This window comes from Sus scrofa, chromosome 3 (genome assembly GCF_054392235.1).
Source record: "Sus scrofa isolate SSC_HxYL_T2T_F1_AM1 chromosome 3, Sscrofa_HxYL_maternal_Yorkshire_Landrace_v2.0, whole genome shotgun sequence".
In the NCBI taxonomy this organism is placed as follows: domain Eukaryota; kingdom Metazoa; phylum Chordata; class Mammalia; order Artiodactyla; family Suidae; genus Sus; species Sus scrofa.
The window spans coordinates 106,628,136-106,646,879 of NC_139385.1; the positions used below are offsets into that span (position 1 = coordinate 106,628,136).

At 46.8% G+C, this 18,744-nt stretch overlaps 1 protein-coding gene across 5 annotated transcripts in view; it reads right to left on the reverse strand.

Annotated features, from left to right (window-relative positions):
• PRKCE (protein kinase C epsilon) overlaps positions 1 to 18,744 on the reverse strand; it is a 514,046-nt gene that overhangs the window by 89,139 nt on the left and 406,163 nt on the right. For all 5 annotated transcript variants that reach the window (XM_021088294.2, XM_085019379.1, XM_085019380.1 and 2 more), the window contains one exon: positions 1,006 to 1,160. In XM_021088294.2, the coding sequence (XP_020943953.2) occupies positions 1,006 to 1,160 (155 nt within the window). The remainder of the gene's footprint in view (positions 1 to 1,005; positions 1,161 to 18,744) is intronic.

Consider the following 18,744-nt stretch of genomic DNA (forward strand, 5'->3'; position numbering starts at 1 on the left):
GAGCCACAGACTATTCTTAAGCAGGGGGACTTCAGGAAGCTAAGAGAGGTCAAGTGGAAAGGAAGCCTGGCGGCGGGGGGATTGGTCAGAACCCCTCGAGGAACACTGAGTCAGGCCCCTGCTCCCACAAATGGGTTGGTGAGTGATTAGCTCTGGGTTATTCCAAGCCAGCTATTCTTCTACCCAATTTTAACAAAAAGAAGGAAAAAAAAGGAAGGAGGAAGCAAAACCCAAGGAAAGAAATTGACAGTCATTGAAAAAAACCTTAAGGAACTTTAGTGTCCTTGTTGCTAATTATAAATATTTACTCCTCCCAGAATTCCTGACCTCACAGAAGAGCCTGCGTAAATAGTCCCGCTGTCTTACTGGAAAATTTGTGTGTGTGTGTGTGTGTGTGTGTGTGTGTGTGTGTGTGTGTGTGTTCTATGTTTTCTTGGAAGGGGGACAAGGCAGTACTAAGGGACTCGATGATCTGCAGAGAGTCACTTCCTGTTGGATATTGTCTAGTTCCCCTCCCCTTCTCCCCCCCAGATCATAAACCCTGAGACCCTCAAGGAACTCCTCCTTCTCTGATTCTATCTGCTGGAGACGACTAAGCCAAACAAACTCAGGAAGTGGCAAGAGGTTGGGAAGGGGAGGAAGTTCATGGCACAGAAGGAAAAAGTCAAGAGAATGCCCCAATGTGCGAGGAAGAGGGTGGGGGAGAGAGAGAAACAAAGGTCACCCCAAGGTTGCTCGGCGCCGGGCTCTTACATTGTCGTGCTTAAGCTTTCCATCAAAACTGGCACAAACAGTGGGTCAGATCTCCTGGGGCTACTCAAATATTAACATTCACAGTGATAAACAGCCCCCAGAAAAGCCCTCTGTAAGCAAATTGGAACAAACAACGAATCTAAAGCGGGTTGCTAGGAGACCCGTTGGGCTGGGGGCCAAAGGCAGTTCAAGTGTCCGGTGAACTCCTTATTTTTGTCACTTCTGGGGAGGAGAGGGGGAGAAGAGAGCTACCTGTAGATGACTCCATGCTGGTGGAGGAACATGAGGGCTGATGTCACTTCTGCTGCATAGAACCGGGAACGAGGTTCGTCGAATTTTCGGGAGCGCTGAATCTGGAACATGAGGTCTCCACCATTTACATACTCCATGACGAAAAAGAGGCGGTCCTGAAGGGAAAGGAGAAAAGGCTGTTTACTGAAGAATTCCACTGCAGGAACCCACACAGGCCAGCGCACATAACATGAGCCCAAAGGTACCGAGCTTGGGCTCAAGGAGGGGCAGGTGCACGGGTGGGGGAATCCCGGTAGCATGCACGAGCTCCAGAGAGAAGATGAAGGAATTACGGTGTGAAGTGCTGTGCTAACATCTTTCTCTGTCTTACTTTTATAGGCATCAGCTTGGTCTAGTGAGAGAAGCTCCAAATTGACAGAAAGGAGACCTGGGTCTTGTCTAATTTCTGTTATGACCTCGAAGGGTGACCTTGGACAAGTGTCTGTCCCTTTGGAGGCTTCCGTCCCCTTTATGTGTGTGGTGGGTTATGTCCTGACTTCCCCAAAGATGTGCATACCCTAATCCCTTAACGTGGGTGGATGTCACCTTAGAGGGCCAAAAGGACTTTGCAGATGGGATTAAGTTAAGAATCTCAAGATGGGGAGATGACTTTGGATCAGCAGGTGGGCCTTAAATGCAGTTGCCAATGTCCTGGTAAGAGGAGCTCTGAGAAGGGAGAAGCACTGTGACCACAAAACTGGAGATTAGTGATGCGGCCATAAGCCAGGGAAGGCGACGCCACCAGAAGCTGCAAGAGGCAGAGAAGGATCGCACTTAGAGCCTGGGAGGGAGCATGGCCTGGCCAACAGTTTGACATTGTCTCAGTGACACTGGCCTCAGACTTCTGGCCTCCAAAAACTGTAACTGTAAGCCACCAAGTTTGTGGCAGTTTGCTGAGGCAGTCCTAGGAAACTGATACGAAGCAACATGGACGAATGGGACAGAGGGCCCCTCCTGTGGGGGTGACATCTCCCTCTGGAGGATGCTTCCTCTGGGATCGCCACCCTGGCCTGCTTCCCATGGATTCTGCCTTCAAGAATGGCCAAACCACAGTCACACCTCATTGGGGGTGGTGCCTTCTTATCCGCATACCATGATAATGTGAGAACAAGACGGACCGAAACTCACTTTCGAACAGTTTCTTGACTACTACTTTCTGAGCCCGTAGAGTGTGGGGTGCTGTGCTAGGCAGGAGGCAAAGGGTTATAAGCCATCACTGTCCTGGAGGGGCTTATGATCCAGGGGCAGAGATGGAAAACGGATAGAATGATGAAAAAACAGAAGCGGAGTGCCTTAAAGACACGGGGTGCTGAAAGGATTAGGAGAAAGGGGGAGCTCTCTGAACTGGGGGTAGGGGGGTATGGAGAATTCTAGAAGGAGCTAGGCCCTGAGAGGAGGAGGAGGTAGGGGGAGGAGCGAACATGAAGACAGAGTGAGAGTGTTTGGGGACTGGTGAACCACCCAGGTCAGCTAGGGTGGGAGGTTCGTGGAGCGAAGGGGCAGCAGCAAGGTTTGAGAGGCCAGAAGATCACAGTACATTCTTAACCCCTAGAAACAATCTCAGTGAAGCTCCCCAGAGGGTGTCGGCATACTGTTTTCAATCAAAATGAGTAGGATCATTTCCATTACGACTCAATAAAAAACCACAATGATACTTTATTTTTGAAGCAGCCTTGATAGCACTGTCTACTTTATAATTGGCATCTCTTTGAAAATAAGTCCATCCTTAAGAATTGTTAAGCAGTCAGACCATCGGCGCCCCCAATCATCAAAACCTCGAGAATTAGCCAAGCTTTACTGGTATTCATTCACCAAGCACCTAAGGTCTGGCCTTTCTTCCATTTGTCTTGCCTTTCCCCTTCAAAGCCTGCCCTGTTTTCTCCCCCAACCACAATTTTGTACTCAGAAGGATTCAGAAGCCAACCAATTCATTCAATCCTCTCTTCCCCATTCAAATCCTTATTTCAAAAATTGAAAAATCAGGCCAACCCCAACCCAATGAAACTAGAATTTCTGAGGGCAGGACTCAGGCATCAGTAGTTTTCAAAGCTCCCCACATGATGCCAGTGGATAGACAGGGTTGAGAACCACTCTTCTGTCTGGTTTCTGCCAAGGTGTTTCGCATCTGTGAGATATATGGATTCTAAGGTCCTGGAGCTTCTCCTGCTCCTTTTTAAGGATTCCCCCCAAAGCACAGGTCCTCAAACATGGGCATCCGAAGGTCACAGAGGCTCATTAGAACATGGACCCCTTCCCCGCCTTCTCCTACCCCATGGAGTTTCTGAATCAGGAGATCTGGGTTGGAGCCTGAGCACTTGTATCTCCTAGTTCCCCAGTGATGTTATGCTGCTGGCCAAGGGCCCCCACTTTGAGAACCAATGCCCTAGGGCATTTGGGGCAAGGCTTTCTGACACAAGTATAGCTGTGTCACACATTTGACAGTATCCTAATCTTGCTGAACCACACGGTCAGAAGCAGCTGCTGCCGTGCCAGTCCATGGTCACCCACTTGGACTTGGGCTTTAGAAACAATGGAGTGTTTCCTTGCCTGTGCCTGAAAGAATCCAAATCTCTAAAGAGGAAACATCTCCCCTCCCCACCCCGCCTCCCTGGGCATCTTTTTATTCTTCAACTCTGAACACACAGCATTTAAGGATGGGGGAGGTGGGGTGGAGTGAGAAAGAAGAACTCTCCCTCTGATTTCATCAGTAGTGGCCATGTGATCTCAGGCAAATGACTTCATCTCTCTGTGCTCAGTTTTCTCATCTGTAAAAATGAGCATGACAATAGGATCTGCCTTACAAAATTCTTCTGAGGAGTAAATTATATGTTAAAGTCCCTGGATAATTGGTGCTCCATAAAGATTGTCTATTGCTATTGTTACTTTAGTATTTTAACTAGAGCTATGCTAGTTATTATTGTCATTATCGAGTCTTCGTTTTTCCTGTACTTTCAGCAGTGTTTTTCCCTGATCACCTCCTCTCCCAACAAATGCTCGCTTCCCCTGGCTTCCTGCTGGCTTTCTCCCTGTGTTTCTGGCAGGTTTCGTTCTGCCTCCTCTTGCACACGTCTCCTCTGTGCAGCCATTGGGTGCTGGGATCCCACAAGGCGGGGTTCTAGGCCCTCCCCTCTCCTCCCCTCTCTGTCCTCCCTGCGTGATCTCACCCCCACCCACGGTGTCTAATGCACCTTGACACAGGTGACTCCCAAACGTCTCCCTCCGTTCCAGGCCTCACCTCCGAGCTGCGGACCCATTTACCCAACCACCTTTCTGACATCTCCCTCGATGCCTCAAGGGCACTCAAACCCAACGTGTTGGAAACTGCTTCGTAATCTTCCCCCAGCAAATTGGTCCTCGTCCAGGGTGCCTGTCTCAGGGCAGGGCTTCACCATCCAGCCAAGTGTACGAGTCAGACACCGAGAGTCATTCTTAACACCTCCCTCTCGCCCATCCCTCAAAATCCATCACCGAGCCCTGCTGCTTTTACCTTTTGTACCTTTGTACTCGTTACATTTGCCAACTTCCTTCTGCTGCTACCAGCATCACGGCCATCATGCTGGCCAAAGCAGTTATCATCGCTTGCTGAGATTTTGCAAGTACGTTCTTGTCAATGCTCCCTACCTGGACTCCAGCCCCCCACCAAACACTGATCATGCTGCTGAAAGGAGTATCTGATTGTAACTCATCCCCCTCCCTTCCCTCAGTCTACTGATTCCTACAAAGGTTTCCTCTTAGTCTTGGAATAAGTAGAAAACTCCCTTATATGCCTCGTGGCCTATATGATCCGGCCCCATCTACTTCTGAGTCATCTCGCTTCTCCCCATCCCCTGGTCCCTCCGCCCCAACAGCAAACCCCCTCCTGCCACAAGGCCCTTGCTCATGCTCCTCCCTCCGCTCAGGAGTGCTTTCCCCTCTCCTTGCACCTAATTCGTTCCTCATCCTTCGGGTTTCAGGGTGGCCATCTTTTCTTCTTGGAAGCTGTCCCCGACTTTTCTGATGCAGATAAAACCCCCTGGAATGTACCTGCTACCCTCTCCGGTGGGAGCTGGAGTTGTGTCACTGATTTATGTCCACCACCCACAGCCAATGATCTCTATACTTCATAAGGGTGGGAACTCTTGGTAACTCTGCCCTGTTGGTTTTTAAGGGAATTAGCCTAACCCCAAAGAGAAGTGGCTATAATTCCTTAAAAAAAAAAAAAAACAAGCATCATGTGGGTAGAAGAACTAAAAAAGTTTAGGAGGCTAAAGAGAGAAACGAAACCAAAAGGTGCTCGGGTATTTGTATCTGCAGATTTTACTGCTTAGGGAATTGAAGCCTTCAAGACGAGTCAGCCTGCTGCAGTGAGCCTCCTGCCTGCAGAATCTGCCCATAAGGGCTCACTCTGACCATTTCCCCTCAGGGGCTCTGTCTGCATCAGCCCCCAACACTTGGTTACAGCTTCGAATAGTTCTTTGGTTCCGTGGACAGATGTCTTCACCTCCCAGGGAGACAGTCAGTTCCTTGAGGAACATACCTCATTCTTCCTCGCAATCCCCATCCCCACTATCGGCTCAGACCTCCCTACCGAAGAAGGCACTCAGTAAAAAGCTGTGCATCCAACATTCATGCCACGTGGGCATCTAAAGAAGGGATTCTCATTGGTTTAGCTCCTCACAGTATCCCCAGCAGCTAGAACAGAGCCTGGCACAGAGTGGGTTCCTAGCATGTCTTTGTTGAATGCATGAGGTCTTAAATATCCACTTTGGATGAGGCTCTGGTTGCTAGAAATTCAACAGTAAACCAGAGTTGGTTTCTCCGTGTTATTTCTATTGTTCATCTCATCTCAAGTTATTCTAACTTTAGTCCATGTGAACTTCAGTTTTAACTTGCTTTTCTACTCAATACAGCTCCCTGTGCAGGGCCCCAAAGCACAGTCAACCCTTTTGACATAGGAGGGACTGCTTTTAAAGCAAGATAAGTTTTTCACTTCCCCTCCCTCCATTCAGTGAGTATGGATTTTTTTCTGACCTCCACACCTAACACATTTGAGAAGCATGTTTTGATGCAGAGTGAGAACTTCAAGTCATTCTGGGAACTGCTTAATTACATAAACTGAAATCAAAAGAAAGCTGGCAAAGCCAGCGGCTACTCATTAATCCCCTCTTGGCATCGGTGGAAAACAAAACAAAAGCCCAACTTCCTGGTAAAGTAAGCAAATATGTTTTCTGAGGTAATCAAAGATTTTAAAAGCCTTATTCTACGTCCTCCTCCCTTAATCTCACCTGAATGTCTAAAAAGTTACGGTCTTGTGATAGCAAGTGGAATGAAAAAAAAAATTAGGAAAGAGATTATATGTCATGGCCATTTAGGCTAAGAATAGTTAATAATGACCTACAAGCCGGAAGGGCCACACCATGTGTTTGAAATTCCCATTGGGCTCCATTTTCCCAGAGCGCTAACCTTTCCTGACTTTGAAGGGAAAACTAGGCCCACCCTGTTCATCTTTCAAGGTGTGATGGATAGCCAGAGGCTTCCTCCCAGCAGCACTGCATGTCCTGCCAATTGGGTTTGTTTGGACACACATTCTCCACTGTTTGTGAACTGTTTATATGTGCAAAGATTCTATCGCTTCTGAACCCATTTCACATGCGTGTCCAACAAAAGACTGGACTTGGGACAGTCTGCCTTTGATGTGCTAGTGACAGGATGAATGATTTCTCTCATGTGCCCTCTAAGGGAGTCCTGGGTCCTCAGCTCACACTCTGCAGCATCTCCTTTTCTTCTCCGTCATTTCAACTGTCAACTCAACAGGTCTTTCCTGGGTGCCCAGGCCTGGAGAAAAGTGACTGGGGATATGGAAGATGATATAAGGTGTGGCTTTGGTTTCTGGGAGCTAGGAATTGAACACGGGAAACCACAGAAAGCAACACAAAACGCTCTATCATTGCTAATCCCCTGCCACCCAACCCCGTATCAAATCGGATTGTGAAACCTGGGTACCTAGGCCATTATCTTCTTAGGCCCCTAGAGAAAAATCTGTCATCCAGGCCTTTGCATTCACAGAGAATTATAAGAAATGGTCATAAGAAAATCCTTTATGTATTTTACTTTTTGTAATACCACTGGTATTGATGGAACTGGCCCCTGCTAGAGGAATCTGGTTCAAGACCACAATCAGGGCCTTGAACAACAGAAGGTGGGAGGAGTAGAGGGCCTGGCAAGTAGGACCCAGCCCTGAAGGGCAGAGGTAAGCAAAAACAGCCACTGCACATAGGAAAGAGGAGGCTGGGAGTGAGCCAGTGAAAAACCTTAGACATAAGATGAGAGGAGACAGACTGGGTGGCAGTGAGGCAGTGGGGCAGATGGTTCTGAAAACACAGGTAGGCAATAAAGAACCCTAGAAATCTCCTGAGTTGTAAAATGGCATAATTAAAGCTGACTTTAAGGAAAACCATTCTTAAAGCAGAGTGCAAGACGGACCGAAAGAAGGCAGCCTGAAGTTCTTCCATCTCTTGCCTATTTCCACCCAGTTAAATAGTTTATGGTCTTTAAAAAGGATCAATAAGCCCTCCCTCCTATGCTATTATACTTCCTTGGTCAAACAAAAGGAAAGATCCAACCACTTTGGGAAACGTAATCAAATCGATTTTATTTCCCCACCAAGAAAGCACAGCCATTCTCACAATAAACTAAAACCAGTCAATGATGAGTGGGACTTTCCATCTCTTAACCAGACACGGTGTGGACCAGAGGCACAGCCGTGTTCCACTGGGGTCACAGACCTTTCACTGCTTATTGCTGAAAGGGAAGTATAGAGAGTAAAAAGGATCCTTCTTTTGACTGAAGACTTACCTGTTGATTAACAGAGAATCATAGTCTCAGCTGAATGAGAATTATGATCAGGGATGTAAATTTTCCTATGTAATAAGAATAATAATTATCCCCTGAAAAACGCTGTTTAAAAATATTCACTTTCACCCATCCTCAGACCTTCTAATAGGCTTTCTCCCTCTTTCACCACCCATTGTGCAAGGTCTTCGTCAAGCGTAATGACCTTGTTGTCGTGGTCTTTCCCGAAATTCAGATCATCTCAACTAAACTCCCACGGCCATAGCCATTAATACCAAGGGTGGTACGGAAAATACAGACTGGGTTTTCAAGTCGTTGTTTCTTAGAATGATCTTAGATAAGCCACAAAGGGTAGAGTCCACCCTACTTTGGGTGAAGGGGAGACAAGTAATCTTTTGGAGGAAAGTATAAACCTGATCAGACCTGGCTAATTAATAAAGATTCAGAGTTTCCGTGGTGGTGCAGCAGAAATGAATCTGACTAATAACCATGAGGTTGCGGGTTCAATCCCGGGGCTCACTCAGTGGGTTAAGGATCTGGCATTGCCGTGAGTTGTGGCATAGGCCAGAGACAGTAGCTCTGATTGGACCCCTAGCCTGGGAACCTCCATATGCTGGGGGTGCAGCCCTAAAAAGCAAATAATAATAATTCTACACAATGGTCTGGTGGTTAAGAAGGTATAAACTTCATTCATGTCCCTTCGACTTTCCAATTGTTTAAAGCTCTGCTTATCTGAAGTACACAGGACACCCAAGTTTAAAGTGACCTAAAGCTATACCAAACTGACTCGCTCAATCAAGCTCAAATAAATGCTTCCTGCCTCTGTTCAGAGCTGCCCTTAGCCCAGGGAACAACTTCGAGTTACTGCCAACCTGTTCCCACCACTGTCACCTGTGTGTGACAGCCAGGGAAAGGGGGAAGGACTCTGGTTCAGTACATCAGAGAATACCCTCCTTTCACAGGGTCATCAACATCATTGGAAAAATAAGTTTCTATCACATGATGTGACAGTACAATGGCCCAGCCCCCACAGAGGCTACCTCGCAACAACGCCGACCCCAGAGGGACCCTGGGCTGTGAAGAAGAACAACGCCTAAGGTGAGTAGGAATAAAGGCTAGTGGTTAGCTTCCTCTTTGAAAACGACAGAATCAAGAGGGCTTAGATGGGGAACATGGCGACGAAACATATAAAGGCGTGGTTGGCACAGGCTCTCTCTCTTATTCCATCACATCCCCTGAGCGTCAACATCACCCGCTAGTACCTGGCTTCCTCCTGGTTTTTTCACCCATTGGCTGCTTTCTCCCTCAAGTGCCACTCCCGGGTGTGGCATCCGGCTACCGTCCTCTGTCCCCGCCTAATGACCCGGCCTCTGAGAAAGAAGCAAAGCACCAAAAACCTTGCTTCTCTCTCACCTGCCCACCTTGGCAGCCCGGTCATCTCACAGAGGTTTTGTGCTCTGTGGTGTGCCTGTTGTCACCCTGGAATCTGGTCTCTGTTCTGGGCAAGACGGTGATGTAGGCCAAATCTGTCTTTGATGATACGAAGAATGAATTTAAACACAAATAAAACATTGGTTGCTCATCGGCGCCCACTGTCACCAGCAGCCAGCTGTCTGAAGCCAAAGTTAAGGACTGATGGGATGTCCCTCATGTTTCTAAGAACAGGAATTGAGGCGTGGTTCATCTAGTCCCATCTCCCCACCCAGCAAAGGCCCACACATGAGAGTCTGACCCTTTACCAACGCTGTCCCTGAGCTCAGGCTTGTCCTCCCAATCCCCGGTGTGATGGTATCAAACTCTGATTGGGCCACCAGGACACCTTCCTATGTCTCTAGCAGATGTAAAGCCCAGTTGCTGGGGCTCAGGACACCCCGTTCTTGTGAACCCCCATCTTATCTAGGCTCAGTGCATGTCTAGCCTTGCAAAGAAGAACGAAATGTGTGTCCCTGGTCGCCAGCTCAGATGCTAGAAATGAAGCGGCTCATGTAGCTGCTACTCTGATTCCAGAAACTTCCGAGGTCACCTGATTCGTTCCTGTGCCCAACACAAAAAGAAGCACCCCAGAGGTCACACGTGTGCTTTGATTTCCAGGAGGCTCAGGCATCCACGATGGTTGCAAATCAAGCCCACAGTCCTGGGTCAGACTGAGCTTTGAACCGTGTTGTTTCTGCTTTCTCCCTTACTGCTTTTTGTTTCTTTGCTTACTTGCTTAATTCTATTTAGAATGAAATCCTGCCAACCAATCAGGGCATTAGAATGTACCCACAAGGATGTTAAAATGACTAGTCTATTCAGGGAAAGGTCCCCCACCCCCCTCCAATTTTGTACATATGAAACAACTGACTGGTTAACTTTACAACCAGCTGTCAGTGTCACAATAGTTTCTCTTGTCTCACCTTTGCATATCCCAAAGGATATGCAAAGTTCTCATGCCAGTTTTAAACATAAGCAAATACCGGATAGCGGACCCTAAAAAGAGATGGTTCATCCATATTTTTCTTCAGTTGTGGGAAGGAAACCTAACCTGCTTGGATGAGAATATTTAGGTTGGGCCACTGTACAGGGAAGAAAGGAAAGCTGTCCCCTCACTGCCCCGGCTGGGTGTAGCAGTCAGAGCTCGATTCGACACAGCAGGCAATGCTGTGGCGAGAGCCTCTGTTTCCCCTGCAGACCAGAGAGCACAGGCACACAGGGGTCTATGCAGCAAATATCCAGGTTTCCAATAAAACATTATTTCTCCACTTGGAATGCTGGGATGATGGCACTCTTGTGCATTCCAGAGCTTAGCCATTCACTATGACCTGGCTCAGTCTGACGAGTTCAGCCAACACTGACCTTTTCTCTTTCAAATCTGCTCTGGAGTTTTCTGTCTGCACCACTTCTGAGCTCTTGGTTATTCTTACAACATTCCTTAGTAGAAGCAGGACACAGGTAGCAACTGTTTCTATAGCTCCTGTTGGACTCTGCTGGTCAGACCACATGGTCAGTGTGGTGTCCGATTCTGGGCACCCTATTTGACAAATCAGAGTTTGTCCAGGGGAGGGCAAATAGGAGGGTGCAGAGAAGCTGAGACCTAGAAGAAGTGGCTGAGGGAGTGGCAATGGTCAGCCTCCAGAAATCCACTCTGAGCGGGTACTGACACTCCGAACTGAATGAATGAATGAGTGAGTGGCCAAATGAATTAGCTATCGAACAAAGGAACAAACTGAAGAGGAACTCTCTTCAAACATGTGTAGGATTGCCATGCTGGTAAAGTCAATCTGTGTTACTCCATGTTAACTAAGGCCAAAGAATACAAGATAAAATGACGTGCCTTTTATTACTGTCTGGGAAAGACTCTTAAGAACTCCAACCTTCTGTCTGGATCCTGCTGCCTTGTTCTTCAGTGAGTTCCTTCCAACCCAAGGATGCCAGCCCCAGACGGATCATCACTCTGCAGGGTTGTTAAGGGAAACCCTCTTTGTTCATTGAGAGGATGGACAGGATGAACTGGCTGAGCCACAGAATCCCTTGGGAGCATTTCAAAGCATACAGATTTCCAGGCCCTTCTATCAGAGCTTCAAATTCTGGACAAGCCCTTCAAACATTCATTTTTTTAAAAAAAAATTCCCCCGGTCACTCCTAATGCTCAATGAGGACTGAGAACCACTCGACTGGACAACTGCTGAGGTTCCTTCTAACATCAAGATTTGTGGATGCCACTGCATTTGGTTCTGCATCTTTCTCTGAGAATTTCGTGTGTTGGTACATCCAACCAGAGTGTAAATTCTTGAACCAGTGGTTTCTAGCCATCCTCCAGCCCGGCACACTGATGGACAAGGTGCCCTCTCAGGAGAACCATGGTTTTCCATAACAGGAGGTTATGGAACCATATCTCCTGGAGTGACCGGAACCATATCTCCTGGAGTGACCGGGGCCATGTCTCCTGCTTCTGGCTGTGTCCCTACAATGCCTCATATCATGCTGGGCTCATCCAAGCCATTCCGCTAAGGCTGAAACAAAGCACTTACTGCGGAGCTGATACCATGCAGTATCGTGTTTTGCAACTGGCAGGCCATATTCAAGGGCCTGAAATTCCCACCCGTGGCTAGGGAGCTGTGGTTGCACCACATGATTGTATTTCTTGTCCTTTCCTTTTCAGCAATCCCACTTGGCTTGACTTTCAGCTCTATGGGCACGTTGTTAGATTCATATGCATGGCTGCCCCGAACCAAACAGACCACGCCGTGATGGCAAGAAAGCTCGGCTGCCATCTCCACTGTGCTAAATCCCCTTTCATGTTCTGACTCCTTTCATAAAGCCAAAATGAAAATGTGCTAATCTGGGGGAAATTGGCAACTTGGAAATAATACACTAACGTATGCATACAACTCAATCCTGTGGATTCTGAACACTTGGTTGCATTGTTTTAAATCTTAAGTGGCATGGCTGGTGGCTGCAGGCAGGCTGAAGAGGATTTCCATACCACTTCACTAAAACTTTCATTTGATGACAGACAGAGTGTGAACGGAGGATTTTGATTATTAAATTCTTTGATCTCCGTACTTCCACCCTCGTTTACTCTGAACCCCGGGCAGTGCGGTGAGATAAACTTATAAGTATTTGGTGTAATAGCCCAGGGCCCTCTCCAAGGAACTGTTTGACCTCGGTTGCGCTATTGTAAGAAGGTGCTGGGTTCTGGCATGTGTTATTTTTTAAAAATCTATGAGCACAGACTCCAATCAACACCATGCAGCCTGCGTGTAGTAGGCATAGATACTTGTAGAAGCAGAACAAAAACAGCCTGTGTTTAATCTGTTCACAAACTTTTTGTTCCTAACAACCTGAAAAGGTGTGAAAGAGACAGAGCCAGTGAGAGTTTTGGACTGAGTCGTGGCTCTGATATGAACCCAGAGCAGGCAATTCGGAGAGGGGGCTGCTTCCTCTAAAGGCAGATCCAGGATCTACATGGATTTGCAAATGCCAAGAATGAGAAAAAAGACCTGGAGAACTTCAGCTGAAATATTCATGACTTGACTGTAGTCACTCCCTGTTTGGGGAACTCATTCAGTGGGTGTTTTTGATTTTTTTTTTTTTTTTTTTTTTGTCGTTTTAGGACTGCACTTGCGGCACATAGAGGTTCCCAGGCTAGGGGTCGAATTGGAGCTACAGCTGCCGGCCTACACCACAGCCACAGCAACAGGGAATCTGAGCTACATCTGTGACCTATACCACAGTTCACGGCAAAGCTGGATCCTTAACCCACTGAACGAGGCCAGGGATCCAACCTGCATCCTCACGGATGCTAGTCAGATTCGTTTCCCCTGAGCCACGACGGGAACTCCTTGAATGTTTTGATAGCCTTCTCCACCCACATCCTCAACCTGAACTGTGCAGTGGTCCAAACTCAGCCTCTGGACCCAGACTGCCTGCATTCACATCCTAGCTCAGCTGTGGGAACTTGGACAATCAGGGGTGTTGGTTTCCCCATCTGTAAAATCAAGATTCGACAGTAGCTACTCGGAAAAAAGAATAGATTATCCTTACGGTAGGTGCCTGGCCCCTCAAAACTGCTCAGGAAACTATTAGCTTCAATTTTTCATTCTACAAGCCTCCATCCAGTGGCTATATATGGCGTGGTAATGAACACATTTCAAGTTCAGTCCATTGGTTTGTATTTAGAGAAGGCTTTCTTTTCTTTTTTTTTTTAATTTTCCCACTGTACAGCAAGGGGGTCAGGTTTTCAAAGAGGCTACAGTCCAGTTGCAGGAATGAGAACTCCAAGGAAATGGGAGTTAACACTACAGGAGGGTATTTTATTCTTTGTGGATTTTATGAGGAAGAAATAATGAAGGGAGGCGCTATGGCAGAGCTGGGAGTTAAAGGCAGAAGAGAATCAAAAGGAGCAGAGCTTGGGTTTTCCAGGTGCAGGAAAACCATAAAGGCACAGAGATGGGATGCATTCAGTAGACTTAAGGAACGGCGAGGAAGTCTAGCTGCTTGAAGCAAACTATCTTCATCTTGGCCTTTTTGTTTTCTTAGAAAATTAAACTCTAATGTTAATGTGAGGACACAGTTAACAAGTGGAAACTGACAATGGTTATAATTTAGTGAGGATCTACTGCATGTGAAGTATGAGCTACTTTTCCACTGATGCAAGAATCTTGAAAGCAGATGTGGATATCTGCATTTTCCATGAAGAGACAGAGGCCCAGAGGAGTTAGCTGACTTTTCCAAGGCCACAGAGCTGGTAAGCAGTACAGCTAAAATCTGAACCCAGGTCTGTCTGTCCCAGAGCCAGGGCTCTTTCCATTACGTCAGGAATCACCCTCAGCATCATTCAATTAAGCTGACAATGGAGCTTGCTTTTTAATACATCAGAAATAACGGTGCTGGAGTTCCCATTGTGGCTCAGTGGTCACAAACCTGACTAGTGTCCATGAGGACGTGGGTTCGATCCCTGGCCTCACTCAGTGGGTTAAGGATCTGGCATTGCCACGAGCTGTAGTATAGGTCACAGACGAGGCTCAGATCCTTCGTTGCTATGGCTGTGGTGTAGGCCAGCAGCTGTAGCTCTGATTCTGCTCCTAGCCTGGGAACTTCCATATGCCGCATGGGTGGCCCTAAAAAAGCAAAAAGCAAACAAACAAACAAAAACAAAAAACCTCTCCAAAGAAGAGTTACACGACTTTAACTTCACCAGCTTTGTGACTGGCAATTTGGAGAGATTTCATCTCACAGGTGCTAAGTGGCAGGTAAGTGAAGACTGCAAGTGAGGGCACTAAAGAGGCTTCCATGCAAAAGACAGGGTCCGAAATGCCCCGGTTTGTCACCACGCTGAAGAACATACTACTCCCTGACTCAAAAGCCTGACTCAGTCATTTGGAATGGAACCCAAATTATCAGTAGTCATGCTTTCCAAATTTTAGCACACATAAAAATCAAGTGGACATGTAAAACACCCACACGGATTCCTGGACCCCAGGCCCCCCAAATCCTGAGTCTGTAGGTCTAGCCTGAGACCTGAGGTTCTGCATATCTAACAAGCTCCCAGGTGGTCCAGTGCTGCTAGTCTAGGGATTCCACTTTGAGCAGCTCAGGCTGGTAATCTAAACTTGACCCGCTCTCACTATTTTCTACTTGAGCTGATTTCTTTTCACATGGCAACCCCTCCTTGCCCTTGGTCACTCCTAAAACGTCTTGGCGACTCTTCCCCAAGGCCCTCCTCTGCATGCATCAGACACTTCCTGTTCTCTTCCTCCTTGGTGATGCCTTTTCTAAGGAAGAGGGTATTTAGAAAACTCCCTCCTATGAATTCATGGCAGTAACTGAAGCACCCATGTGACGATTAATCATATCCTGTACATTATATCTTTATGCCATTGGCTTACACTGTGAAGGCAGAGAGGGTTATTTAACCCAGTGTTATTCTTCTACCCCTTCTTCAATTGGACTGTCTCAGTCCTTAAGAGAATATCTTATTGATTGCATATAACAGTCAGTCAGTTAACAATGACTGAATAATTAGACTTATCGATAGATATAGATAATATGATCTTGGTTCTGCTTAGCTAATAACATTGTCTGATTTACCAAGATGCGTGAGTGCCATTACCACAGACAAGCTGATTCAACACTGTTTTATGTGCTTGGTTCTCTGAGCGGCCTGAGGTCTGCTTCTGAATCCCTTCCTGGACCTAACAGAGCCCGGGTGCTTAGCGATTAGATGGCTAATTACATGAATGGCTCACCCTAACCAACTACCTTCTCCTCATCCTAGATAGAAATCAGCTAAGGTTTATACACATTCATGACCCTATTTTTAAGAATTCCACAGGGGGAATCTAGCCATCAATGATATCGAGCACAGGCAAACCACCACAGTCTCACATGAATAAGAAAAATAAAAGATTTTTCAATGGCCTTCTGACTAATTCCTTACTTAGTGAAATAATCAGGGAGTTGGTAGGAAACCCTGCTCTCAACCACAGTATTATGTAAAAAATGTGCATTCTCTTGCAATACTGCCTTCTAAACAATCCAATGCCAGGAAACTCTAAACAAATGCCTGGAAAGGGGGCATATTTCCAGATTCACATGACTTTTACTGTTCCTCTGTGTTGCGTCAGATTCTCGGTTTGCCAAGTAGGAGGAGAGCTAAGAAACTATTAAGAAGTGAACTTGCTCCCTGAGGCTGGGCAATCCAGGGACTCTGGGCTCCCAGGCTCTGCTCAACTAACTGGAAGTTTGGTGCACTCACTTTATGAAAGCCAGTCAGTCTCTGGCGGGTACTTTTTTTTAGCATCTCCTAGATGTGTGCCTCCACCACGTAAGCTGCTCATTCTCCATCCTTCTCCCGGAACTCCGAGACGTGTCTACCTTGGCAATTCTATGTGAGGCTGCATTTGGAACCGTGTGGGCTGAGCCTAAATCTGAGTATCTGAACATGTGGAAGTGCAGGGCTTGAAGAGAGCACACAGCTCGCTGCCTTGGGCTGAGAGATACCCTCTCACCTCTGCCTCCTAGGCATGGCTGAAACTGCTTCTCAGGGCTCTAAGCCACAGCTTTAGTACCATTATTTTCTCATGAAACCACTGCTGGAGCCAATATAGTGGGATGGACAAGGGCTCACTATCTAGGACACTCATCCGTCTGGCATTTGTTCAAATATGAGATTGTGATACCTTCAATAGGAGCAAACCGGAAATGGATCTTCATAAAGAAGCACATTGCTTAGCCAATTAAAAGTCAAACACACAGACATTTGTAATTGAAAACACACATCTTTAAGCACATCGACAGCACCCATCTATGTGGCAAATGTGCTAATCGAAATTACCCTTATCTTTTTTTTTTCCATCACAGAAGGTCCTGCGGAAACTCTACCTGGCAGGGATCTGTGAGCGGTTCTAACTCCTGTCATCCCTTTGAACACATTCCATAAAATTCAGATTTACCACCAATTCTACTTGCCCAAATTAGTTCTCCTTTGCTGTGTATCTGTCTGGATAAGATGAAACTCTGGCAAAGTCGTTAAAACAGAAGCACTTACAAAGAGCTCCCCACCAACCCAAAGGCAGACTTCACAGAGCTAACTCCTTCCTTTCCCTCTGTGAAGCCCTCCACCAAGTTCCCACGTACTTACAACCCAGGGTCAGCCAGTGACAACAGTTGCCTATAGCTTAATAGCACAGCGAGAAACTTCTGCCCTGCTCTGATCATCCAAATGGAAAATTTATGAGATACAGACAGATCAGTTCACAGACTATGCCCTGAGCACTAGAAATAACTTATTTGCACAATTCATTTGAACAAAATGTACTGAGTAACATAAAGTGGTACAATGAATAGAAGCCTAAGATTTCCAGTTGGAGATGGTTCCCTGCCCTCTTTCCCAGAGACCAGAAAATCAAGATGCAACCTATGGCCTTGGCCAATTCAACCTCTCCTTATCTATTTCCATTCATAAATTTGGGGGGAAAGAAAGGAAGGGCAGGAAAGCCAGATCTAAATAAAGGCAGGTGACTCTTATTACTGCAACGTTTCCTTTGGGGTGACTTCAGCCTGGCCGGCTCTCAGATGGGTGTGCTGGCAGCGACAGAGGGGAAACAACGAAACACGGGAAAGGAAGTTCAGCAGTGCCTCCCCTTCGCCCAATCTTGTACTGGGCTATATCTTCTCCCCGCAGACCCCTGAAGCCCCTTACCACCTCCATGTGCTTCCTCTAGGTCACAGCCTGCTCCTCCTACATTCATTCTCTTGAGGGAAACCCCAAAATTTAAATGGTTGAGCTCACCTCATCCAGCCCTTTGGAATGTCTGTGAAATGGGAATCTCTGGAGGGCTGCTGCTGCATCTTTGCAAATGGATGGGGGTGGTGAGGAGCGGAGGGAGGAATACAGTCTCAGAAGAGAGAGTTAAGAGAAATGAAACAGCAGCGTTCCACCAGCCCCATATGCATAGGGCAAGGGTGCCTTAGCTTCCCAGGAGACAATGCCATCAGCTAAAGCATGAATCAACTGGTCCATTCTATTTTTTCGACTTGCTCAAACACTTTCCTGGAATCAGCCCCATGACTCAAGGCACCTGTGATCATTTATGGCTTGGGACTATAAGACAAATATTTCAGGATGACTTTCCGATTGGAAAATATGTAAATGCTCTCTTCTGCATATGTTTCTGACCCCCAGTGACACCAGCTCCTGATCATTAAGACAAAGCCAAGGCCTGTCAGAAGTATCTAACTCTGGAATAAGAAAGTAAAGGGGATACTGCTAAAGGCTGAAAAGCGATTTCTCCAGATTACAACAATTACAGCAGCCCTTATCTGACCGGGGGTTCTCACACGCAAATAAGGGGTGACGACTCAGATGGGAAGGGTAACAAATCATTCCCCGAAATGGCTGCGTTCTTTCTTCTGATCGTGAAGCTGAACTGGACGAGACGGTAAGGTTGGTTGGTGGAATCAGAGAAAGGTCTGGGCATGAAATGATGTCTGCCTTCACTTGTGGGGAAAGAGATTATTTCAAGAGCATGTGAGAAACTGTGACAGACTCAAAACACTGTTTCTCATGAAGATTCTTGGAGGAGTTGTTTAGTTCGCCCATGGACACACTCCCTGCTCCGTGGATACTGGATAAACAGCATTCTTTCAAGGTGCAGGCTGCTTTAAAGGTTGCCCCCCCCCTTCCCTTCCCCTCTTAAGGGCAGGCTTTTAGGTTTAAGTAAACCAGGACTTACATCAACCTTTACCTGTCTGAATAAAAGAAGCTTGGAGAATTATTATTAGACACTTGATACTAACTCTCAAGTGTGGAAGAATTTAAATATTTTGAAGGGTCAAGACCATGCTTCGGTAAAATAAAGAGCTTGGTCTCGAGGTTGGAAAGTC